Source organism: Heterocephalus glaber, unplaced genomic scaffold, assembly GCF_053883595.1.
Source record: "Heterocephalus glaber isolate CG9 unplaced genomic scaffold, H.glaber_assembly_v1.0 deba00000281, whole genome shotgun sequence".
Lineage (NCBI taxonomy): Eukaryota > Metazoa > Chordata > Mammalia > Rodentia > Bathyergidae > Heterocephalus > Heterocephalus glaber.
Window position 1 is genome coordinate 30938305 of NW_028258139.1, and position 27188 is coordinate 30965492.

The following is a 27188-nucleotide window of genomic DNA, read 5'->3' on the forward strand; positions in this document are numbered from 1 at the left end:
ATAACCTCTTGGCAGTTGGGAGATGATCACCCACAGTCCCGCAACAAAAGAGAAAACCATTGGCTCAGTTTTGATCATGTAACGTTCACTCTCACATACTGCTCGTGTTGTAAGACAGTGCTTATTTTTTTTTTTTTTTTTGGTATCAGGGATCAAACTTGGGTCCTTGCGCTTGCGAGGCAGGTGGTGGAACCACTGAGCTAAATCCCTGGCCCGAGACAGTGCTTGTTAATCATCAAGTTAAAGTTTATTAGAAACATTTGCCCATTTTGGGGAACACTGATTGAACAAGTTACTGTAGATATTTATAATATAGTAAAACCTTGGTCTGCAAGTATAATTTGTTCTTTTACAGAAGGTAGCACCTTTGTAATTACTTAGATGAAGAGAAAAATTATCTTCATACGTATTCTATGTTACATATTTCTTTTCATAGAACCTCGCCACCAGAGAAAGCCCAACATATTTTACAGAGGCCCAGCTTCTCCTGCAAGACCAAGATATCGATTATCTTCAGCAGGACCAAGAAGCCCCTATTGTAAACGAATGAACAGGTTTGATTCTGAAATAGTGATCCGTTTATGACAACACAATTGTGGCTCTGTTAGGGCAAGATTCTAGAGTCTTTGGGTTGAGAACATTAGGATAGAATTCTAGGATTGCACAAATAGGAGGCCTTACTCCATGCTGTTGGTGCTGTTATTCACAGTACTACCAACCAGTTTTGCTTTTGTCCGCATAAATAGGAAGTGTTAGTAACCACCTTGGTAAGGGGGTTCATTCTGTTATTCCATGCTTGAATAATAGAGCTGCCACTGAGTCAGTGTTTGCTATATCCCTGGCTCTAAGCATTTTTCATAGATTGTTTTATTTAATCTTTACATTTAAGAGTATGGGTTTAGTCTTTTCACATATTTTCCCACCATGTCAAATGTTAAGGTATATAGCTTAAATCCGAGGAGGTAATCTGTGATTATTTCTCATTCTTCTGAGTAATGAAAGGTTTTCTGATGCTTTGGGATAGATTACGACGGTTCATGAATAGGAGCAAAGACTGGAAAGGTAGGGGAAATAACATCAGTGTGGGAAATGGTACTTTTCCCCTAATATTAATTTGCTCAGATGTAAGGCAGAGTCTTTGGAGATTGCAGCTTTGGAACAGTTTTGGGAAGTCTTCTAGGAGTAAACCGATTATGTTTTGGTCATGGAAGGCAGCGCCTTTGTAAGTACTGACAATTTCTCTCTTTTAGGAAAAGTAAGTAATATACTATGTCCCTGGGTCTTTCCCTTTCACTATCAGAATCACGGGTGTACATTGTTTGTTTTGGGTGGGTTGGTTGCTTGGGTTTTTGTTTTGTTTTGCTTTATCCCTTTCCATCTGACTTCGGTCCAGAATAGGAGTTCAGGAGAATAAACAGCTTGTCAGGGCTTCTCAGCGTCAGTGGTGCCTCAGAGAGCTGGTTTGTCAATATTCTCAGGACCTCTTAGAGTATTGTTAAAGACGTGCAGGAAACCTAATGGCCTTAGAAAGGACAAGGGGCACAGTGGGGCCTGCAGTCACCACCACCACAGGCCCAGGCAGCTCCTTGATTACCTGACATGGGCTGGGCGGCCTTCTGTTTGGTCAGGAGTTGAGGCCAGCAATTATTTTGAGATTTAATTTCTTCTCCCATCTGGGAATAGCATACTCGCTGATTCACTGTCCTTACAGTTAATATCTACAGTGTATTTTGCAGGTGGTAGTTTTTGTTTCGTGTTTTCATACCTTTGGAGCTCATGAATTTGCATATTTGGTTCCTGATATTTCATCTTTCTCTATGAAAAATGTCTTGTTCAGTAGCAGCAATTTTTTTCCTCTGGTTATGTTTTTTTTGGTACCGGGGATCGAACTCGGGTCCTTGAGCTTGTGAGGCAGGCGGCGGAACCACTGAGCTAAATCCCCGGCCCCTTCCTCTGGTTATTTAACAGATGTTTCAGTTCTCCCAGATGCCAAGCACAACAGACAAAAATGACTAAGGCGTGCTTCCTGCCCTGTATCTCATAGATCAGTGATAGCGAACCTTTTAGTGACCATGTGTCCAGAGTGCAACCCAAAACCCACCTGCTTATCACAAGGCGCCAACACTGCAGTTAAACTTGAACACTAAAGTTTTAGCTTAGAAAAAACTACTCCACATTAACATCTTTTGTCTTAAAAACACAGTAACACACGTGCCATAGATTCACCACCACTGTCATAGGCTAGTGAAGGATTCTAGCACATTGAAATTGACCCATGAACTGAGATTTTAAACTGTCCAAGTCATGTTATTTGAGTTGCTGACCTTCTTGGTTTGATTGTTTTGCTTAAGGGTTGTGGGGTTTTTTGTTTTGACTTTTTGGGGGGAGGGTGGTTTTGTTTCTTTGAGACAAGAGTCTTGCTATTCAGTTCATGCCAGCCTCTAATTCTCAGTGATCCTCCACCCTCAGCCTCCTGAGTGCTTGGATTACAGGTGCCATCGTTTCTCAGCCTTTTGGCTAAAATCAAGTGTGGATTACAGGTGCCACTATGCCCAGCTTGGTTTTTTTGTTTTGTTTTGTTTGGTACCAGGGATTGAACTCAGGTCCTTGTTCTTGCAAGGCAGGTGCCAGAACCACTGAGCTAAATCCTCGGCCCTTGTTTTTGTTTTTTTTGAGAGAGAGTCTATGTAGCCCAGGCTGGCTTTAGACTTGTGGCGATCTTACTGCCTTGGCCTCCCAAACGTTGGGATTACAGGTGTGCACCACCACATCCCGCTTGATATTGGTTGTGAATAACCTTAAACATATTTTTGTTTGGTAACAGCTTTATTGAAATATAATTCGCATACCATGCAGTTTACCCATTTAAAGTGTACATTTCATTGCTTTTAGTATATACCCAGAGTTGTGCATCTGTTTTCATCATCTCAAAAGGAAGCTCTGTACTCTTTGGTGGTCTCCATTTCCCTAATTCTAACCTCTTATAATTTCAGGCTTTTTCTTTTACTTTGGTTTGTAGTTTCTGGAACAAACCTAGACCCTTTGAATAGGGTAGCATAATAGCGCACTTGTTTTACCAGTATCCACAGTACTCAGTATCCCTTATTAAAGAATGGAAAGTGGCAAGTGGTTTAAAGCTCAGGTCAGGGTTAATGTCCCAGTCCACTTTGCACTGATCTACATCCTCAGCTTCCCAGGTTACTGAGATTATAAACGTGTGCCACCACACCAGCTGATGCCAGGTTTTTTCATTGGTTTTTAGTAAAATGGTGGGAAAATGAGCAGATGTGGATATAGGTGTTGAAAATCTTTTTTACATTGAAATAATGACCTTTTGCAGTATAGAATAATCACGAAGAACCTGGTCCCATGAGTAAGACTGTCTAGGTTGAGAGCTAAGCCCTGTCATTTATTAGTGGCCTTTGACAAGTTCCTTAGCCTCTATTCTTTTTTTATTTCTTTAATCTATATAATAGGGATAATAACATCTGTTTCATAGTATGTGAGAATTTGCTAACGCATGTAAAAGCTTTTTAAAACAGTGTCTGGCATAGCTGTACTTTGGTATTTAAAATTTCTGCCTAAGTCAAATATTGGAAATCTTATGTGGGTACATACGGTTTTGTTATTGTTTGCTTATAACCTTATTGGCTTGTGAAATAACTGGAAATGGGTAGTAATGTATTCAGTGTGGATTTTTAGGATACACAGATGTAGGTTTGAATTCTGACACCCTTAGTGACTATGGCTGGTATTTGGAGCAAGTTTTTAACTTGTAAGCCATGTTGGCCCTGACTGTAAAATGAGCCCACTAAAAATTTACTTGCCTGAAATTTTAATTAAGATTGGGATAATATCTTAAGCAGGTACAGGAAGATTCAGTAAATGTTAGTTTTATTATTATGAAATTTGTCTTAATTATGTGGATGCTTTGTAGTGATAGTAATGATTATAATAAGCAAGTTTATTCTTTTAAAATTGCAGGCTTATACTAGGTAATTTTTTTTTTTTTTTTTGGCACTGGGGATCAAACTTGGGTCCTTGCACTTGCACAGCAGGCAGCGAAACCACTGAGCTAAATCCCCAGCCCTATAACTAGATAATTTTATTTAAAGATCATACAAGTGGTCTTGGGTATGTGGACAAGTGGAGAATTATTTTTTCTCTTTTTAGGTAACATTAAAATCACCAGGGCCAAGGATTTAGCTCAGCGGTTCCGCCACCGGCCTCGCAAGCACAAGGTCCTAAGTTCAATCCCTGGTACCAAAAAAAAAAAAAATCACCAGTTGTTTGAGTCAGTACTGCATATTCAAATAAACTAGTAATTCTAAAGTGTATTAATAATCCTGTAGTAAAACATGAATAATCATAGGAAAATAGGACAAACGGAGACCATAAATTACCTTGTACCACTTTAGATCATGATAGCTGGTGCTGAATGAGGTAGGAGAACAGGTTTGGAGAGTGTTTCTGATAGAAAATTCTGGCCCTACATTATATGGATAGTAGATCATGAGCCTTGTCCTGTATGCTTACCATGACTATGCTCTGACTCAGGAATAGACTCTGAGCCAATAGAATGATTAAAGTTTTGCCAGCCAGATTCTTTGTTTATCTGTGAGTGCTTTGATAGAAGTGATTATGACATTTTTGGGTGAGTAGTTACAGCGCTTGGCATCTTATTTAATATTATCAACCAGTCTAAGAATTTGGGGGTTTTTTTTTTTAGCTTTTATTGTAAGAAAACTACTATGGGTATATAACTCATCCACATTTACAAAGTTGTAAAATGACAGAGTTGTGAATATATGGTTGATGATACACTGTACATAATGTACATCTTATTTTTCTTACTATTTCCTAGCATTTTTATTTTTAGGGCCTGGTGCATGGTAGGCAGGTGTTCTTCCACTGAGTTGCACCCAGAGCACTAACAGCATTTTTTAAACTTTAACTGATACTCTTTTGCATATATATACATATATATTTTTTTTAATCTCATCTTTTCAGAGTTGGTTGACAATGCAGATTACAATCCCAAAACTTATAGTACTCTATCCCCTTCCTTCCCTTATTTTCATACTGGAGATGAACCCAGGACCTTCCCTCTGAGCTATATCCCCAGTGCTTTTTTATGTTTTATTTTGAGACTGGGTCTCGTGAAGTTGCGCAGATGGGCTTGAACTTGTAATCTTCCTGCCTCAGCCTTGTGGAGTGCTGGGATTACAGGTATAAGCCAGTAATACCCAGTTTGCCCTTCTTTTTGAGAATAACTGATTGATACCAAAACTAAGAAAACGCTTTGCATGGATAATCCCTTATCTTAATGAACATTAAATAGCTGTACCACAGCCCTTCCATCTTTTTTCCCCTTTCCTCTCAGGTATTTAAGTTCATTACTTTTAAAAGATTGAACTAGCAAAGCTTACTTCAGCAATTGTACAAATGTATTAATCTCATGATAAACCTTTTTGGATCATTAGGTATTTTTCATGCTTATGTTCTGCCCTCTTCTTTTCCTTGCCCTCCCTTATCCATGATTTCAATTTTCCTCTTAGACGAAGGCATGCAATCCACAGTAGTGACTCTACTTCTTCCTCCTCTGAAGATGAACAGCACTTTGAGAGGCGAAGGAAAAGGAGCCGTAACAGAGCTATCAATAGGTGAGTGCCATATTGACTTTTTAAATAAACTACCAGCTAATTGTTAGGTTTTTTGAGACAGGGTCTCCTTACATGGCCTTATATGGTTCAGGCTGGCCTTGAACTCGCTTATGTATTCCAGGCTGGTCTTGAACTCATGGCGATCCTCCTGCCTCAGCCTCCCAAGTGCTGGGATTACAGGTATGTGCCACCATGCCCAGCATACCAGCTTATTTTTAAAAAGTGGTAAGAAAATAGAATAATTTGGGAATGGAAACAGCTTGGCTAATAAAGAAGTTGTATCACAGGCTAACATACGAAGCAGAATACTGTCTTATTAGAAATATCTACAGCTGAAACAGTAGGTCAGAGCATGTGAAGGTTTCTGTCAGACCATTATGTAGCCCACAGTGGTGCTTGGGGAACACTGATGTGAGGGAGTATTTTTTCATTTCAAATATATTTTTCCTCTTACAATGCATTCTTACTGAGGAACTCAAACAAAATTGAAAGATTTGCTGTTTTTATAACTCCATAAGTCCACATATAGTAATCAACTCATTTGATTTTTCACAATAATTTTATGAACAGATAGGTCAAGGACATTTCGTGTCCCTGGATGGGTCTGGGGTCTCCAGGCCACCCTCAGGTTTTTCTGGGCTTGTCTCTCTCAAGTGTAGAAAGAGCGAGAGGAAAGTTTACTGCAAGAAGAAAGAGGTACAAAGCCACCATGAGGAGTGGGCCCCAGAGCAGGCTAACTGCTGAGCACCGGCAGCAGTCCTGTATTTATGGGGCTGAGGTGTGGGTTCCCCACCCCGGGTAGCTTGTCCGTCTTCTTGTTAGGGGTTTGGTTCAGTATTGTGAGCTAGGGTGGACAATGTTGCAAAAGCAGTATGCAGACTGCTTATTGGAACACCACAGGGGTGGTTTTTTTGCTCCAAGTTCTAAAGGGACCCTCCCTTTTCTGAGCCTGCCTAGGGGATCCTATCTATCCCTACAATTTTATAGGTGTAGGTGGATGAATGAGAATGCAGTGCTTGGACTCCAATACAATGCTTCCAGAGTAAAAAATAATGCTTGGCCAAGCAGTGGGAGCATGATAGTTGAAGGAGCATCCCAACCAACTTTATAACTTTGTATCCTGAGCTCTACTTGTCTATCATGTTCTATCTGCCCTGCCAATTAGACGCTAGGCAGCCTAGCCAGATGATGCTGTTGACGCTTGAAATGTGGTAGAAAATGCCAGTCTTTGTATAAAATACACGTTTAGATTTCAAAGACAAAATACCCCCAAAAATGTCAAATAATCTGTTTTTTTCAAATACTAGGTCATGTGTTGAAGTGATAATAGTTTGGATATATTAAGATAAATAAAATATTAAGATTACTTTTGTTTTTCTTTGTTCAGTTGGGCTGATAGAAAATGGAAAATTACATTTGTGACTTGCAGTTTGTGCTATTAGACAGCCATGAGTTAAATCATCCAAAAGCTCTATAATTAGACTACTTGAATTTTTTTTTCCATAGTGGGCATCCAACTGAAGACCTTGCTCTTTTGAGGTGCAGTGCCACTGAGCTAAATACCCAGCTCTATGTGGAATTTTTTTTGGTTTTTGTTTTTTTTTTTTTGGTGCTGGGGATCCATCTCGGGTCCTTGTGCTTGCGCGGCAAGTGGTGGTGAAACCACTGAGCTAAATCCCCAGCCTTATGTGGATTTTTTTTTTCTTTATTCTTGGAAATGTGAATTGAATATATTTTATATTACTCAATTAAATATCTTTTAAGAAGCTATAATTGAAAATTTGTGAATCTTAAATTTCATTCTTAAATTTCCTCCTGGTGTTGCTTTCTTGCAGAGTACCATGACTAGTTAACAATATTGTTGAGCCTTTCAAGGTAGCTAAGCAAGGAGGATTCTGAACATTCCACCACAAAGAAGTGATAAATGTAGTAGGTGATGGATTTGCTGAATACCCTGATTTCATCATAGTGTATACATGTATCAGAACATCACAGTGTACCACATAAACATATAATGCATCAACTAAAAATGAAATAAACAAGTTTCTCATGTAGTTTGAGTCCAGAAAGAATTACCACGTGAAGCCAGCGTGGTGTGCCTTTACTTGTGTTCATTTGCACCAGTAATTCTTTGCTTAGACATTCGGGTTGTATTCCTCTAACATAGTCTGTGTAGCTCTTCTGGAAAACTGGTGATACATTGTTGCTTGAGAGGATTGCTGACAAGTGAGGAATGTTTTGCTGAGAGGTGATCAGGTGGAGAGAATTGTTCAGAGCTGGAGACAGAGTGGCTTTCATTCCTAGCCCTGGCTCTTGCTACTTGGGTGGTCTTGGGCAAATTCCTTACCCTTTTCTATGCCTCGGCTCCTCTAAAATGAGGAAAATCATACCTCATGAGACTGTTGTGAGTATTTAATGACTTAATACATAGTACCTAAAATTAAGAGTGTCTGGCAAATGATAAATGATCTGTATGAGACACAGCCATTGCAATGAATATTGTCACTGAATTCACCATGAATTACTTTATGTACTTGTGTTATGATTTAATGACTGAATACTTTCATTTGATTATTAAAAAATGATAATTTCTAACATGGAATCTGGGGAGGAAGTTGAGTTGATGGGTGTGTTATTTAAACTTTTTAATAGGTGCCTCCCATTAAATTTTCGGAAAGATGAGTTAAGAGGAATCTATAAAGATAGAATGAAAATTGGAGCAAGCCTTGCTGATGTGGATCCAATGCAACTGGATTCTTCAGTGAGTACTTTGTTTTAAAATGTATAATTGAACTATAGTATTCTTTATTTTTATTTAGTTGAAACCCATGAGTTGGGTGTGTTGGCACACATTTGTACTCCTAGCACTCTGGGAGGCTGAGGCAGAAGAATCACAAATTCAAGTCCACCCTGGTTGACCCAGTGAGACCCTGTCTCAAAGTTTTACAAACTTTTTGAAGGGCTAAAGGAGTGTCTCAGTGCAAAGGCCCTGTGTTCATTTGCTACTGGAGAACTCTTAAGAAAAAAGGCAGGGGATTTTTTCTTATCAGAAACTTTGATATTTGTATACTTTTTATTTTTGAGTCTTTGGGGCACAACTAAGAGACTACTACCATGTATGGGTTGGTATAGCTTAGAGGTAGGGTAGCATTTTAATATTGATCAAAATGTGATATTGTTGGGCCGGGCATGCACACCTATTGTCCCAGCACTTGGAAGGTTGAAGCAGAAGGATTGCTGCAAGTTCAAGGCCATCCTGGGCTAAATAGTGAGTTTAAGGGTAGTCTAAACTATATAGCAAGACCCTATCTCAGAACTAGATTTTTTTTTTAATCTAATATTGTTAATGTTCTTTTCCATGACCAGATACGATTTGATAGTGTCGGTGGCCTGTCCAATCATATTGCAGCTCTAAAAGAAATGGTGGTGTTTCCATTACTTTATCCAGAAGTCTTTGAAAAATTCAAAATTCAACCACCACGGTAATTTAATTGTATTTTTAATTTTAGCCATAGTGTGTGCTATGATGTTACTGCTTCTGGTTCATGTACCTTTACTGATTAACCCATTTTTAAATCCTAGTGCTCAATTTCCTTTTCTTTTTTTTTTCTTCTTAATTTCTTTCTTTCTTTTTTTTTTTTTTTTTTTTTTTTGGCACCACTGAGTTAAATCCCCAGCCAATTCCCTTTTCTTTATACAACTTTTCTCCCTGAATCACCTAGTATGGAGACACTGATTTTAAATTAGTAAGCTTTTTCTTTTCCTTATAAAGGTAATGTTGTAGACCAATTTAAACATTCTTAAATTTTGAAGTAAACATAATTTAAGAAATTAAGATTAATAACATAAGCATGTGGGAAGTACCTGAAGTAATTTTGTGAATTAAAAAAGACAACAAACTCCTCAAATTTTCTGTTGTTTTTCCTACCTTACAATATACACTTACTCAGGGGCCAGGGATTTAGCTCAGTGACACCTCACCTGCCTCGCAAGTGTAAGGTCCTGAGTTCAATCCCCAGTACCCCCAGAAAAAGAAACAAATATGCACTTCCCCATCAAAATCAAATTACACAATTTTGTTGCATGAGTGCATTTGTAAGCTGAAGTGATGTGAATGTGGCAAGTAAAAGACAATGTTTCAAATAATAGGCTTTATTTACACCTTCTGTATGAATTTTACAGTATCAATATCAACTACCAGGTTTTAAATTGTACTGTGTGGAATATAACTATTTTTCAATTGCTTTATACTTTTTAATCCACTAAGTAAATCATGGTATTAGTTCCGAATTTTTGTCTCAATAGTCTACTCTTTAATATAGTGCTAAAGTGTTTAACATATTGTCTTACAGAGGTTGTTTATTTTATGGCCCACCTGGAACTGGAAAAACTCTGGTTGCTAGAGCACTTGCCAATGAGTGCAGTCAAGGAGATAAAAGAGTAGCATTTTTCATGAGGAAAGGTGCTGATTGTCTGAGCAAATGGGTTGGGGAGTCTGAAAGACAGCTTCGGTTGCTATTTGATCAGGTATGAGACTACAGTTCATTTCAATCTCTAATCTGTAGATACTGCATTGAGTCCATTTCATAGAAATTAACTCAGAAGACAGTTGTTACTAGTTTTAAAGGAAAGTAAATACACTTTCTAACCTTTCCCTATTCTTCTACCTATCTATCCCTCGCTCCCCAACTCCTAGCTCCCCATCCCAAAGGGTAAAGTTGCTATATTAAAGAGTTTATTCACTATAAACATGTGTTGGGCAGGTCCTTGATTTTGATTTAATTAACACAGTTAAAGGTGATAGATTAATAACTACCACAAATTGTCATTTTCTAAGCTGTGCTTGATTCTATGGTGTTGCTGATTGTATCACTTGGGCTGATGTGTTGTGATTGATCTAATCAGTTGTCCTTCCTGGTATGATGAAAATGAGATAGCCTCCGCGCCATTAGAGACTCAAAACCTAAAGACCAAATATATCTGGAAGACACCTCTGAGAAGTAATCATTCCATAAGGGTTCTAAATATAAGCAACAAAGATACTTACAATAAGCAATTTCAAAGTATCAACCCAGGAATTACACCAAGGACAGTACCCAAAGCAAAACTGAGAAGACATTTAAGCAAGGGACAAACCCAGACTTCCACCCACCAAAGGCAAATTCTGAGGGAAACGAGGTGGAAAAGTCTGATAATCAACAGCCTGGACACCCTGAACTGTGAGCACAGGAAGTAACGAAACAGATGAATGAGGCTCTAGAAAAATTCAGCGCAGAAATAATCTCCCAGATAACTACAGAGATGGTGAGCAGAGTGAAAGACATGCTTAGAGGCTCTAGAACGGAAACAGATAAATAGATGAGCTCAGAACCATTCTGGAAGCCATGAATGCCCAGCATAAGAAAGAAGTGGAAACCATGATCATCCAACATGGGAAAGAAATGGAATCAATGAAACAGATTCAAATGGATATCCAGGAGATTAAAAAATCCATTGAAAATATTCGCACCAGATAGAGCAAATGTGAAGATAGAATATTAGATATAGAAGACAGGATTATGGTTAGTGACCCTAAAAACAGAGATTTCTTGAAAATAGGAGGGGACTAGGAGAAATCAATCCAGCATCTGCTAGATTATGCAAAGAAGAATAACTTAAGACTGATAGGAGTCCACAAAAAAGCGGGAGAAAGTACAAATGACATAAAAACCTGTTCATAGAAGTAATGGCAGAAAACTTTCCAGACACAGGTAGAGAATTTGAAATACAGATAAGTGAAGCATATAAAACTCCAACTAGCCATGATCAAAAAAAATCTACACCTAGACATACAATAGTCAAGATCCCAGAAACCCAACAGAAGAACAAATCCTACAAGCACTTAGAGAAAAAACACAAATCACCCCCAAAGGAAAGCCCATCAGAATCACGTTAGACTTCTCAACACAAACCCTCAAATCAAGGAGAGCCTGGAGTGAAGTATTTCAAGCCCTAAAAGAAAATAACTTCCAACCTAGACTGTTGTATCCTGCAAAATTATCTTTCAAAATTGATGGGGAAATTAGATACTTACACAACAAAGAACACCAGAGAAATTTCATGAACACCAAACCAGAACTCCAAACAATTCTAAACAATATCCTAGAAAAAGACAATGAAGGTCACAACTGCATGAAGCCCAACAGCGAAGCCACCAGGCAAGGCAAGAAACTAAAGGGAAGGCGGGGAAATAAATAAATCAGCCAACAATAGTAAAACATCATGACAAGGATGAGTCAAAATCTATCAATTATAACCATCAGTGTTAATGTCAATTCACCAATCAAAAGAAATAGACTGACAGAATGGATTGAGAAGCAAAATCCAATAATCTGCTGTATACAAGAAACACACCTAACTCAAAAGGAAATTCATAGACTGAAAGTAAAAGGATGGAAAACAGTTCTCCATGCAGGAGGAACCTGGAAAAAAGCAGGGGTAGCAATCTTATTTGCAGACAAAGTAGATTTCAAACCAAAACTAATTAAGAGAGACAAAGAGGGTCACTACATCCTTGTGAAGGGAGCAATCCAAGAGGAAAAGATGACAGTCGTAAATATATATGCACCAAATACAAATGCCCCCAACTATACAAAACAAATATTAATGGACATAAAAAACCAAATAAACACTAACACAATTGTAGTGGGGGACCTCAGTACCTCGCTATCACAAATAGATCATTCAGACAAAAAAATCAATAATGAAATTCTAGAACTGACACAAGCCTATTGATCAAGTGGACTTAACATGTTTACAGAATGTTCCACCCACAAAATCAGAATGCACATTCTTTTCAGCTGCACATGAGTCATTCTCCAAAATAGACCACATGCTAGCTCATAGGACATGTTTAAGTAAATGTAAAAGAATTGAAGTTACCCCATGTATATAATCAGACCATAGTTCAATAAAATTGGAGATCAATAGCATAAGAAATCCCCAAACCCCCACAAACACATGGAAATTGAGTAACATTCTCCTGAACAACCAGTGGGTCACAGAGGAAATTAAAAAAGAAATTAGACAGTTTCTACAAGTAAATGATAAATGCCAGTACAACATACAGGAATCTATGGGACACAAAGCAGTTCTACGAGAGAAATTCATAGCAGTGAAGGCCCATTTTAGGAAAACAGGGAGAGCTCAAATAGCCCAATGCTGAACCTCAAGCTCCTAGAAGAAGAGCCTGACAAACCCAAAGCTTGTACAACAGAGGAAATTATAAAGATCCGAGCCAAAATCAATGCAATGGAGATTAAGACGATAAAAAAAATCAACCCAAGAATTGGTTTTTTGAAAGAATAAATAAAATCAATAAATCTTTAGCCAACCTGATCAAAAAAAAGGAAAGAAGGGCCAGGGATTTAGCTCAGTGGTTTCGCCACCTGCTGTGCAAGCACAAGGACCCGAGTTCGATCCCTGGTACCCAAGAAAATGTTCAAATCCAATTAAGAATGCAGGGCAATTAAGAATGAAAAAGGTGAAGTCAACAGAAATCCAGAGGATCATCAGTACCTACTTTGAGAACCTGTACTCTAATAAAAACGAAAAACACAGAAGAAATGGACAGATTCCTAGATACATATGAATTGCCAGAGTTAAATGAAAAGATATAAAAATTCTAAACACCCCTATTACAATGAGTGAAATTGAAAATGTAATTAAAAATGTACCAACAAGGAAAAGCTCAGGTCCTGATGTCTTCACTGCTGAATTCTACAAGACATTTAAAGAAGAATTATTGCCATTACTCTTTAAACTCGTCAATGAAATTGAAAGGGAAGCAATACTTGCAAATTAATTCCTGGAAGCAAGTATTATTTTGATTCCAAACCCAGGGAAAGACCCAACCAAAAAAGAGAACTACACGCCAACCTCCCTAATGAACATAGATGCAAAATTCCTCAACAAGATACTGGCAAACAATACAGAAGGTCATCAAGAAGATCATACACCCTGACCAAGTTGGATTTATCCCAGGAATGCAAGGATGGTTCAACATGCATAAATCAATAAATGTAATACACTATATTAACAGAGCCAAGGACAAAACCCGATATGGTCATCTCAATAGATGCAGAAAAGGCATTTGACAAAATCCAACACCCATTCATGATAAACTATCTCAACCTGATTAAGGCTATAAAAAACCAACAGCTGACATACTAAATGGTCAAAAACTGAAAACTTTCTCGCTACAATCAGGAACGAGGCAAAGATGCCCACTATCACCACTGCTATTCAATATAGCCCTGGAAACATTAGCCACAGCAATTAGGAAAGAGAAAGGAATAAAGATAGGAAAAGAAGAAGTGAAACTGTCATTATTTGCTGACGATATGATACTTTACATAGAAGACCCAAAAAATTCTAACAAAAGACTTCTGGACTTAATTGACAGATTCAGTAGAGTAGCTGGATACAAGGTCAACACTCAAAAAATAATAGCCTTCGTATACACAAATAGACTCACTGAGAGAGAAATTCGGGAAACAATTCCTTTTACAATAGCATCCCAAAAAATGAAATATCTAGGTATCAACCTAACAAAGGAAGCAAAAGAACTCTACGCTGAAAACTATAGCAGTCTGAAAAAGGAGATCAAGGAGGATATAAGAAAATGGAAAGACATCCCTTGTTCCTCGGTAGGGAGAACCAATGTAGTGAAAATGGCCATACTTCCAAAACTACTATATAGATTTAATGCAATGCCAATTGAAATTCCAACAATATACTTCACAGAACTAGAGAAAACAATCCAAAAATTCATTTGGAACTGGAAGAGACCTAGAATAGCAAAAGCAATTCTAGGCAACAGAGACATGGCAGGGGGTATCACAGTCCCCAACTTGAAACTATACTACAAAGCTACTGTGATTTTTTTTTTTTTTGGTACTGGGGATCGAACTCAGGACCTTGCACTTGCAGGGCAGGCGCCGGAACCACTGAGCTAAATCCCCAGCCCAAAGCTACTGTGATAAAAACAATATGGTACTGGCAAAGAAACAGACCTGAGGATCAGTGGAATAGATTAGAAGATACAGAAACAACTCCAGATACACTCAGCCACCTCATCTTCGATAAAGGAGCCAACTCTTCTCACTGGAGGAAAGATAGCATCTTTAATACATGGTGCTGGAAAACTAGGTTTCAACCTGCCAAAGATTAAAACTAGACCCATATCTCTCACCATGCACTAAACTGAAATTGAAATGGATTAAAAATCTAAATATTAAAATAGAAACACTAAATTTGCTGGGGGATAAGTTAGGTAGAACTCTCGAAGACATTGGCATAGGAAAAGACTATGAACACAACCTCAGTAGCACGGGAAGTAGCACAAAGAATCAACAACTGGGATCTCATCTTATTAAAAAGCTTCTGCACTGCAAGAGAAACCACCAACAGCTAAGAGACAATGTACAATGGAGGAAAACAAATTTTAGCGGCTCTACCTCAGACAAAGGACTACTATCTAGACTATATAAAGAACTTTAAAAAATCAGACCTCCCAAATTTATAGACCCAGTTCAAAAATGGGCATCTGAAATGAACAGACATTTCTCAGACAAAGAAGTAAAAGCACCAAATAAACATACGAAAAAATGTTCAACATCAGTGGTCATTCGAGAGATGCAGATGATGACAACACTGAGATTCCATCTCACCCCAGAAAGAATGGCTGCTATCATGAAATCAACCAAAAACAAATGTTGGCAGGGCTGTGGGGAGAAAGGAACCCTTCATTGTTGGTGGGAGTGTAGACTGGTGCAACCATTATGGAAATCAGTGTGGAGATACCTCAAAGAACTAGGGCTGGAGGTCCCATTTGACCCAGCTATTCCCCTGCTGGGTATCTTCCCAAAAGAATTAAAAGAATCATACCACAGTGATATATGTGCACCCATGTTTATAGCGGCACAGTTTGTAATAATAGCTAAAGCCTGGAAACAGCCCAAGTGCCCATCGACTGGAGAGTGGGTAAAGAAGATGTGGTTTTTTAATAAAATGGAGTACTACTCAGCCATAAAGAATGAGAAACTAGAGTCATTTATAGCTAAATGGATGCATATTGAGGTCATCCTCTTAAGTGAAATAAACAGGGCACACGTGTAAATACCGAATAGTTTCTCTGGTGTGAGAAACCGAAAGTGTAAATAAGGATTAAAATGATTGAAATGAAATATTAATAATTTGAAATAGGAAGAAAAGGCCCAAAGGGACAGGGGAAGTGGGAGGGGAAGGGGATAAGAAAGAAGGAAAAAGAAAAAATATAAGAGGAAAAAAATGGAAACAAAGTGTTTGTAAATAGGGAAGGGTGAAGGGAGGACAGGGAATGGGGAAAAAATAAGAACTGGGGTACATCATGTACAGGCACAAGTACCCAATGATAAATGTCAATGAATATACCTAAAATGTACCAATGAAAGAATTTAAGGGGGAAAAAAATTAACTCAGAAGGGTGTGAGAAACTGAAAGTGGCAATAGGACTGAAATGTATAATGGATGTTGGAAATGGGAAAAAAGTGTCCAAATGCAAAAGGGAACAGGGGAGGAAGGAGAGAGAAAAGGAAAGAAGGGACATGAAAATAGCAGGAAAAAAATGGAAACAAAACTTTTGTACATAGGGGACAGGGTTTGGGGGGGAATGGGATAAAATAAAAATTATTTTTAAAAAATTAACTCAATTGCACCAAAACCATAATTTTTCTATATTATTTTCTATGTCAAGATAACACTGATTTATAGTTCACCGTTTTAAAGTTAGAAGAGAAGGAAATAATTTAGTCTGCATTCTTTGGAGTCGTAGGTCTCATTACCTAGTCTTGTACTTAGAGTGGCAGTAGTAGTGCATTATGTCTCAATGGGGAGTCGGGGATCAGTCTGCCCTACAGTGGCTTTGTATTGACAGCACATTGTGAGAGAATACATTTTGCTCTTCTGAAACTTACAGTGTACATGCTTATAAATCTCTGGAATTCTCTGAAGTTCTCTTTATAATGTTTTTCCATCCTGACATGGAAGAAAACTGGCATTATCTTCTTTGTCTTCGTAGTTAGCCTTCAGTAGGTGTAGTGTGTGTGTCCCAGTAACTATAGCTGTATGAAATCTCAGATATATAACCAGCAGAGTGTGTCCTTTGAATGTTTGCAGTTGAATATGTTGTTGCAGCTTTGAGTCCATAAGACATAGTTCTTAGAATTTACAGTTTTATAAGTCATGAGTATTTTAAGTTTACAAATTAGTACTAGTAAGCAGTTTTGAATAGTTTGAAATGGTGTGTATGCATATTTGTAAATCACATTCTGGAGCAAGTTTGAAAATGGTAATACTGGATTTACATAATTGAAGCTTTTTATGTTAACATGTGAATGACCACTGGACCTGCTTTTAGGCCTATCAGATGCGCCCATCCATTATTTTCTTTGATGAGATTGATGGTCTGGCTCCAGTACGGTCAAGCAGGCAAGACCAGATTCACAGGTAATACTTCTACCTTTTCCTATATTTGAGCCGAGTCAGTGTTATGTGAGGGAATGTTACATTGTGAAACAAACTGTGCAAGCAAATTACCAGAACCCTAGTACATCATATAAAAAGAAAGGGTAAATATTTTGAGTCAGGGTATTCCAAACACAGCTTTTAAATCTTGGTTACAGAAGATTTAACTCCTGATGCAAACAGGTGTCCCCAGGCCATTGAGATAAGTGAAGTGAGCAGTGTTCAGAGGAGGGCTTTGGAGGGGAATGTGGCCTAGTGTCCTTGCACAGTGCATGGCCAGCCATCATTAACTTCATCCTGCTCACTTCTGTGTGAACTGAGACTTGAGAATCAGATCTTGCTCAGGTTTTGTATTGAATTTTAAATACCTTAAATGCTTCCAACTAATGTGTTTTGAAGATCTTGCCCGGGTCAATCAAAATATGTCTTAAGGTATTATTTACTTGTTTAAGATTCTAATGCTAGCAGCACCACCCCTACTCGCCTATGGGGCTTGAACCCAGGGCCTCACATGTTAGCCAAGTGCTCTACCACTGAACTACATCCCTGTCCTTTTTTTTTTTTTTTTTGACACAGGGCCTTGCTAAGTTGGCAGGCTGTCTTTAGAGTCCTCATACCCCAGCCTCCTGGTGGGCAGTGTTAGCGGCATGTGCCACTGTTCCTAGCTTAGCCTTTTTACATAAGGATGGAAAAACTGCACCTTTTCCCCATGATTAGATACTTACCAAGGGAACACTTTTCCTAGAGCCACTGTCCCATCTTGTATCTAAATTACCTGTAGTCCCACTTTGTCTTTAATTTTTCAGAGTTTTTTTCAAATGGTCCCATGAATTATTTGACTCTAAAGCATATGATTGCATGCCTTCATATATGGCAGTATTGTTTCATATTGTAGATAAAGCGGATGAATAAGACAATAATGTGATTAGGTAGGTTTTGACTTGTCTAATCTTGAACAGTATTTACTGTAGCCTAATAACTTTCTTTACTTGATGAAAGATTACTTCATTTATTGAGTAAATTGAAATATCAAGTACAGTAGTAAATAGTTTTATCTGTGCCATATTCTGTTAGTGATCATAAACTGTTACATATGATTGTATGTCGTTATCAACCATTCGTAGATATTGCATTGAGTCACTTTTCCTAGAAATTAGCTCAGAAGAATTGTGCCAAAAACATAATTCCTTGTGTTAATAGGGGGAAACATTTAACAATACTCCCATCACTCAGGTAAATTGAGTACACTACTTACTGTATTTTGGGGTTATTTTTTAAAAATTGGAGGAATTTTAGCAACCAGAAATATGCCACTTCAAATACATATACACACATATAGGGCAAGTTTATTAAGTTTTTTATGCCAAAAACTTAAAATCTGACATTTTTGTTAATTTTTTAAGAATTTAGCACATTAGAAATGAATAAATCATATTCTATCTGCTCTCTGATTCTACTGTATCTTATTGTTAGTGATAAATAATATTGTAGAGTAATACAAATTATGTGAATATCACTGGGAAATAAGATTTTCAGCCTGAGGAAAATTATGCAAATATAAATAAAGTTAGCTGGGGATTTAGCTCAGTGGTTTCGTTGCCTGCTGCATAAGTGCAAGGACCTGAGTTCGATCCCCAGTACCAAAAAAAATAAAGTTATATTAAAACCCTAAAATACTTACTTTGAATTGGAAATAACATGAACTGCAGATGAATTTTTAAATATGGAAAATGTAGTTCTTAAGTGTGGTCATTAGAATGACCTAGGAGCCATCATGACCTAGTAGCAATAAAGTGTCCTTCATCCCTAGAATGTGGTCTTTAAGTACTAGAACTCGGGAGATGTTAGAGTGCAGCAGTGAATTGGAAATGAGCAGAAGCCGGGAACCTCCTGTGAACGTCTGCCAACAGTTAAAATACATTGGGCTCATATCACAGTGTCGTGAAGTGCTCTCGTTCACCAAAGTTGGGAAGATCTGCATGTCGGAAGTGATGATTAGAATAGATTGAGATGCATCAAATACAGAATCCTGTTGGGATTTAATGATTTTTTAACAAAACATTGTCGATTGCCCCAGAGGTTTCTGAATCATTGACTTCTTGCTCTGAAAACCAGTGAAGGTGAAAATTTCTTCTTCCTGTCCTGTACAGAGCATAATTTAGGGTGATTCAGTAGTCGATGAACAAATGTAATTCTGTGTAGGAAAGTCACACCTGAGAAATACAAGTGGACTGATCGAATTAGAAATTTGTCATTTTGCAGCGTCTTATAAAATAGTAGATCACTAGACCTGTGGTTTTAACTCTGGGCAATTTCTGCCCTGTGCACACTGCCGGCCCCCATCCTTCAGAGGACACATCTGGTGTCTGGCAACATTTTTTATTGTTTTTGAGACAGAGTCTCACTATGTAGTTCAGACTGGCCTTGAACTCACTGTAGCGTAGGCTGGCCTCGAACTAATGCTGAGATTATAGGCATGCACCCCCAAGCCTGGCCTATCAACATATTGGATTGTCAAAACTGGTGGGTCTGATTACTGGCATCTAGCAGGTGAAAGCCAGAGATACTCTTCAGCATCGTACCCTCTACACGATAGTGTGCCATAGCAAATAATTTTATGTCCGAAATGTAAGAATTTCTAAGGTTGAGAAACCTTGACCTAAACGATAATTATTGATAGCTGCTAAGAGTTAAGATAGAAATGCTGATAGGGAGAATTTTTCTTTGTGTTGCCTCATTTAAAAAAATTTTTTTATTGTTGCCTTTTTTTTTTTTTTTTTTTTTTGGTACCGGGGATCAAACTCGGGTCCTTGTGCTTGTGCAGCAGGCGGCGAAACCACTGAGCTAAATCCCCAGCCCTGTTGCCTATTTTTATAAAAATATATATATACATATCTTGATCATATTCATCCTCCTCCGTATTTTTTTTTTTTCTTTTTTGAGACAGGGTCTTGCTTTGTAGTTCAGGCTAGCTCTGAACTCACTATGTAGCCCAGGCTGGCCTCAACTCATGGTGATCCTTCTGCCTCAGCCTCCTGAGTGCTGGGATGACAGGTGTGCGCCATCACGCCTAGCTACTTCTACCCTTCTGTAAACTCTCCTCTCCCTTACCTTGTCCTTTCCTCTTGTCTAATAGTCTCACTTCTCTTTTTGTGTCTTTTTTAGATATCACATATCAGGAACATGTAATGCTTATCTTTCTGTGTTTGTATTATTAAAAGCTTGATATCATGATCCCAAGTTTCATCCATTTTCTTGCAGATGACAAAGTCTTCTTTACCGCTCTGTGGTACTCTGTTGTGTATTTACACCACTTTGTCTTCATCCACATGGAAGTATAGGTTGGTGCCATATCTGAGCTGTTGAGAATTGTGCCAACATACAAGTCCTCAACTTTGGTGTACTCTATAAGGCCCACTCTGTCAACAAATTAGGAACCGATCTGAATTATGAACATTCTCGTGGAACTAACTCCTTCATAAGTTGGGGACTTACTGTATCCCTGTAGCAGTGATAGCAAGGACTTTAGAGACTAGTGCCCAAACTGCCACCAGATCCCACTTATTTATCGCAAAGTGCCAACACTGCAATTAAACCTAAAGGCTGAGGTTTTAGTCTAGAAAAAACAACTCACATTAACATTTTGTTTTAAAAAGAAAAACACCACAGGGCCAGGGACATAGCTCAGTGGCATCGCGCCTGCCTTGTGAGCACAGGGTCCTGAGTTCGATCCCCAGTACCAAAGAAAAACATAGTAATGGAGCTTTTAACAGTACAGCTTTTTATTGAAGGGTTAAAGATTGCATTGGGTGTGCTTTTGCACAACTACTGTGATCTTGCTGTTGTGTGCACGTTGATAATTTGTCAAACCGCGCCTCACACTGTTAGTTTCACAGCAGCACACACAGCGCTTGGGTCATCTGCCAGTCTGTTTCCGGTACCAGACTTCATGTAATTCCAAGCTGAAGATAGCTGCTCACAAGCATATGATGATCCAAACAAAGTAAGAAAAGCAATCCCAAGTGCTTTCATTGACTTGAAATTATTTGGCAGCAGATTCCACACTGTAAGGATTTCATTTTCAGAACTACCCTCTGGGCTGTCCTTTGTCCTTGCTTCACACTCCATCTTCTCAAGTGCTGCACGCAGCTCATGGAATTTATTTTTCCAGATGGACCTTTCTTGAAATTTTAATAGCTCCATTTCCAGATTTTTAAACTCTAAGCAGTGTGAGCAGGAAAGATTGTCCTTCAAATTTGGCTGTATCTGGAGAAGTAAGGAAACCGCAGGGTTGTCTCCATCTTGTGGAACAAATCTAGCAAAAATCTGTTACTAAAATTCAAAACAAATGACTAAATGCAGTGTCCACCTTGTGTGGATATCTTGGATTGAACAAATCAAACAAAAGATACTTTGAGGGGCTGAGGGTAGAGCTTAATGGTAGAGTGCTTGCCTAGCGTGCCCAAGGTCCTGAGTTTGATCCCTAGCACCACATTGAAAAAGATTTTTTTTAAAGTGAATATTAGATGATATTAAGGAATTATTGTTATTTACTTTGGAGTGATAGTATTGTGGGGGTTTTTAATCCCTTATCACATTATCTACATGTAATATGTGGGTTATTTTATAGATTAAGTAATATGTGCGGTTTGGGGGTATTTTTGTTTGGTTGGTTTGGCTTTTTTTTTTTTTTTGGTACTGGGGATTGAATTCAGGACCTCGCACTTGCGAGGCGGGCAGCAGAACCACTCGGCTAAATCCCCAGCCCTGGTTTGGTGTTTTGAGGTGAGGTCTTCTGTGTAGTCCAGGCTGGCCTTGAACTTACTATATAGCTCGCTCCAGCTGGCCTCCAACTTGTGGCCAACCCCCTGCCTCACCCTCCTGAGTGCTGGGATTACAGGTGTGCACCACCATGCCTTGCTGTAGTGGGGGTTTTTTGTTTTTTAATGGTTTTAGTTGGTTCATTAGGGAGTTTCGGTTTTTTTGTTTTGTTTAGTTTTGATACCGGCGATCAAACTCGGGGCCTTGCGCTTGTGCAGCAGGCAGCGAAACCACAGAACTAGATCCCCGGCCCCAAGTTTTGGTTTTTTTAATAATTTTTTTGATGTGTCCTTGACCAGGAACTCTGGTGAAATTATGTGAAATTATGCTTTGTGAAATAACTTCCAGGATTCATTTATTGCACACTAAAGACTGTTTTCTGTTAATTCAGTTTCTGTGTTCCATCTAATATGTTATTTTACAGCTTTTTTTGTTTTTGGTTTTGGTTTTGGTTCCAGGGATCGAACTCAGGACCTTGCACTTGGCAGGCAGGCACTGGAACCACTGAGCTACATCCCCAGCCCATGGTGTTTTTTAATCCATTGAAAGTAGTTAGGTACACTGAGAGAATCTCTTTCTGTGTTTAATGCATTAAATCTTACCAAAAGAAGGAATTACTGAGTGACATGTCCGGTGTTCGTAGCGCGACTGCTTCTTTGTCTCTCGATTCAGCTCCATCGTGTCCACTCTTCTGGCCCTCATGGATGGTTTGGACAGCAGAGGGGAAGTTGTGCTCATCGGTGCCACCAACAGACTGGACTCCATAGACCCCGCGTTACGGAGGCCTGGTCGCTTTGACAGAGAGTTCCTTTTTAGTCTGCCTGATAAAGATGTGAGAATTTAATAACATTCACTCAGATTTTGACAAAATACATTGCTTTTCATTATTAACAAGTCTTGATATAATAAAAAATTTGAAGACTCAGGTTTAGTATCAAGATCTAATCAAATGATAGCTGAAAGGAACTCAAATGAGGGTGATTTTTTATTCTTTTCTTTAAGTATAGTAATGCCCACCTAAAGTTACTCTTAAAATTCTTTCAGTTTAAGCACAGCCTTTGGATTGTCAGTTTTACTTCAGTGGCTTAAGGGGAGTATTCAGTCTTTGGCCAATTCATTATTCTTGGCTTTTTCCTGAACATCACCATATAGTACTTTTCATCCATTATTTTAAAGCCACAGCTTTTGTTAACCATATAAGAAAATATGGGTAGAACTGTCAGTGCTTTAAAAACAGTTCTTAATATGTGCCAGAATGAACAGTATTTCAGTAATTTATTAATTTATTCCATGTACTTTTGTGAAGAATATAACCCAGGCATTGTAAATGCAGATGTGTTTAACAATGAAGCTGATTTCCTTGAACTCTTACAAATATGTCTTTTTTCTCATTTTTACTGTTTTATATTTCTGTTTATATTAAGTATTGATTACTTTAAAATTTTAGACAATTTATATTGAAATTATTCTAAACTGAAGAAATTTTAGAACTGAACCAAGCTATTGAACAAATAGACTTAATAGATGTTTACAGAGTGTTCCACCCCATAAACTGAAGAACACTTTATTATTATAGTTTCAAAAATATTAAATTGTTTTTATTCACAGGCGCGAAAAGAGATTCTAAAGATTCACACAAGGGATTGGAATCCCAAGCCATTGGACATATTTCTAGAAGAAGTAGCAGAAAACTGTGTTGGTAAACATTGTTTTAAGCAGTTAAATGATATATTACATTCATTTCAAAATTGGAATATGTTGTAGTCTTGCAAAGTTATGTTTAAAAACAAGATTATATTTGTTTCTCTTCTCTTACTTGTGGCATGTTTTCATCTTCAAATCCCTAGGTGTCAAATAGATTCCTGGCACCTTGGCCATTGGGAGAATTTGAGAGCAAAGTAGCTGCTAATAATAATAATGATAATAATCCTTCATAGAAATTTCTGTTTTCCTGGTCACCCTGTTTAGCTTCCTTGTATATTTCGTGTAATTTTCACATTAGTCCTGTGAATGTGGTAGTGTCATTTCCGATTTCTGCAGAGCCTGAGTTATTCTCCAAAGATGACACAGCTAGTAAATGACAAACTAAAATTTGAACCTGGTATGATTTTTAAACCCTTTCTCTTAATCCTTAGGTTGTACGGTACTTAGTGATTGCGTACTGTATTTCATTCACAGATTGGTTGATTGATTGATTGGCTGGCTGGTTGATGGCTATTAACATCATATAAGTTCGTTGCATAAAGGAGAATTTTAGTAGTGTTACTTATAAATATTTTGCTATTATGTAGATAGGTTGACTTAATTATTTTGGCCGTGACCATGTCCGTCGAGTTTTCAGATTCTCTGGTTTGCTTGTCACTTTCCCTCCGGCTGCTCCGGACAGGTTACTGTGGTGCAGACCTTAAGTCCGTATGCGCCGAAGCTGCCTTGTGTGCTCTGCGGCGGCGTTACCCACAGATCTACACGACTAGTGAGAAGCTGCAGCTGGACCTCGCTTCAGTTAATATCTCTGCCAGGGACTTCGAGGTAGCCATGCAGAGGATGGTACCTGCCTCTCAGAGAGCTGTGGTGTCCCCCGGGCAGGCCCTGTCTGCCATTGTGAAGCCCCTCCTGCAGAGTACTGTGCGCCGAGTCTTAGAAGCCCTACAGAGAGTCTTTCCACACGCAGAAATTGAAGCAAGTAAAGCACTAGGTGCAGGTACAGAGCTTCATAACTACACAGATATTTTTGAATTTTTAAAAATTTCTTTGAAACATGCTTATTTGCTAACTGAAAAATTACATAAAGAAAACGTACTAATGTTTTCTGTTTTGTAGATATTTCTTGTCCTCTTCTAGACAGCGACCTGGCATACAGTGATGATGATGTTCCATCAGTCTATGAAAATGGACCTTCTCAAAAACCCTTTCATAAAAAAGAAAATTTTAATTTTCTTCATTTGAATAGGTATATTTTCCTTGGGAGCAAATCTTTTGGTGTAAATTCCCTAAAATAAGTGAGATTTATTTGATAGGATAACAGGTAGCAACCAGTCTGCTTTTTACTTAAGTTAAAGTATCAGAAATCTTTTGTTGCAATTGTCACTGTTCGGAAGTACTCCTCAAAATGTGTGATAGTCAGTTGTTACCAGAAACTATGCGAAGCACGTTACTGTGATTGGCTGGTAGTATAGACAGGACTTACAGAGTTTCATAATTAGTCATTTGGGAAAAACATTCAAGCTTGTTTTTTGCTAAAACATTGGTTTATTAATCATTTTTTCAGAAATGCTTGTTACCAACCCATGTCTTTTCGACCAAGAATATTAATCGTGGGAGAACCTGGATTTGGGCAGGGTTCTCATTTGGCACCAGCTGTCATTCATGCTTTGGAAAAGTTCACTGTCTACACACTGGACATTCCTGTTCTCTATGGAGTCAGCACCGCATCCCCTGAAGAAACATGTGCCCAGGTACTTCCTTGTTGCCTAAACAGACAACTATAGGGGGAAGCTGTCTTCCAGAGACAAAACTGAAATTACCTTATTACTTTCACATTGTGTTTTGGGGAAGGGCTTTGCTTTTGGTTTTGGTGGTGTTTTGGTTTGGATTGAGTTGGGTTTTTGTTGTTCTGCTTCCTAATTTCTGGTTTATTAAATAGACCTATGCATAATTGCTTGATCATTAAAGAATATAGATTTAAGTCTCAGATGTACCACTTAAGCTTATGTCTTAGGAAAGTTTAGATCTCAGTCTTGTTTTCCTTATTTGCAAAATAGAGATAATAATATGGTTATTGTGAGAATTAAATGAGTCAGTACTTAAAACAATGAGTACTCCTTAGTATCAGGTATTCTGTGATTTTGTTGCTATTATATTTAATTTTTAAAATACAAAAGTATTTTTATTTATATTTTTGTTTAACTTTGATTACAACAAAAAGTATTTGAGGTTTCTTGAGCTATTTTCTACTTTCTTGAAGCAATTATGTTTACCCAAAAATGAGACTTTTGTAACACAGCTAAAAACAGAGCTGTGGGAGTGGAAATAAAACTTTTTTGGGGGGGTTACTGGGAATCAAACTCAGGACCTTGCACTTGCAAGGCAGGCACCAGAACCACTGAGCTAAATCCCCAGCCCAAGAAAACATTTTGAAAACTTTAGGATTGTTTCAAGCGAATGGAATTAGCATTACTAATGTGCTTACTCTTAAACTGAGAGGTTTTTCTTTCATTTCTGTTAGGTGATTCATGAAGCTAAGAGAACTGCCCCAAGTATAGTCTATGTCCCACATATCCACTTGTGGTGGGAAGTGGTTGGACCAACACTCAAAGCCACATTCACCACCTTATTACAGAATATTCCTTCATTTGCTCCAGTTTTACTACTTGCAACTTCTGACAAACCCCACTCTGCTCTACCAGAAGAGGTAATGTATGGAGGAAGCATCATTAGTCTTAAAAAGACGGTTGTTTCTGCAAAAGTAATCATAGTTTAAATGTAAAATTTCAAGTGCTACCGAAGTAAATAAAATAGGATAAAGTTTTCTGTTAGCTATTTGGCCTGTGTAGGATGGTTAGGATGTTGTGTGTGGTAAGGAAATTATAGTTTGCTCTCTTACCAAAATGGCCTTTTCATTGTCTTCATGCGCTATACTTTATTAACCCAAGTTTCCTTTGGCAGGTATTTTATTTTTAAATTTTTTCTGTTGAACTGCTGCATCGAGTATCCTTGGGTTTTAATTTGTATGAGCATTCCTATATGGTTTTTTGGGAATTGTTTGTCTTGTTTTTTAAAGACAGGGTCTTGCTATGTAGTTCAGGCTGGCCTTGAATTCACTATTTAACCCAGGCTGGGCTCAAAATCTTGGTGATCCTCCTGCTGCCTCAGCCTCCGGAGTGCTGGGACTACAGGTGTGTACCACCACACCTGGCTGCTACATGGATTTTTAAGCATTGATTCCTAGAAGTGGAATAGCTTGTAGTGATAGTACTAAATTAATATCCCAGTTTGTGCTAATTTAAACAACTACCAGTAGTAAACAAAACTTTGTGCTGCTTCTGCCTAGAGTGTTCCCTTACAGATTTGTCAGATGATGTCCTTTTTCTCAGGTCTGTGCTCTGACATTGCCTCTGATGTCATCTTGTTCAGATTTTCTCTGCCATCACTCTGCTCTCA

The 27188-nt window shown here is 38.2% G+C and overlaps 1 protein-coding gene across 8 annotated transcripts in view; it reads left to right on the forward strand.

Moving 5' to 3' along the window:
* Positions 1–27188, forward strand: part of Atad2 (ATPase family AAA domain containing 2) — a 73028-nt gene that overhangs the window by 25322 nt on the left and 20518 nt on the right. For 6 of the 8 annotated variants that reach the window (XM_087184362.1, XM_087184363.1, XM_013069618.3 and 3 more), the window contains 12 exons: positions 437–554; positions 5559–5663; positions 8316–8424; positions 9030–9145; positions 10016–10190; positions 17101–17189; positions 22701–22860; positions 23637–23727; positions 24415–24729; positions 24849–24978; positions 25297–25483; positions 26254–26439. In XM_087184362.1, coding sequence (XP_087040488.1) covers positions 437–554; positions 5559–5663; positions 8316–8424; positions 9030–9145; positions 10016–10190; positions 17101–17189; positions 22701–22860; positions 23637–23727; positions 24415–24729; positions 24849–24978; positions 25297–25483; positions 26254–26439 — 1781 coding nt within the window. Of the gene's footprint in view, positions 1–436; positions 555–603; positions 768–5558; positions 5664–5784; positions 5844–8315; positions 8425–9029; positions 9146–10015; positions 10191–17100; positions 17190–22700; positions 22861–23636; positions 23728–24414; positions 24730–24848; positions 24979–25296; positions 25484–26253; positions 26440–27188 lie in introns of those variants that run through there. The other 2 variants (XM_087184374.1, XM_087184375.1) reach the window with 2 other exon arrangements.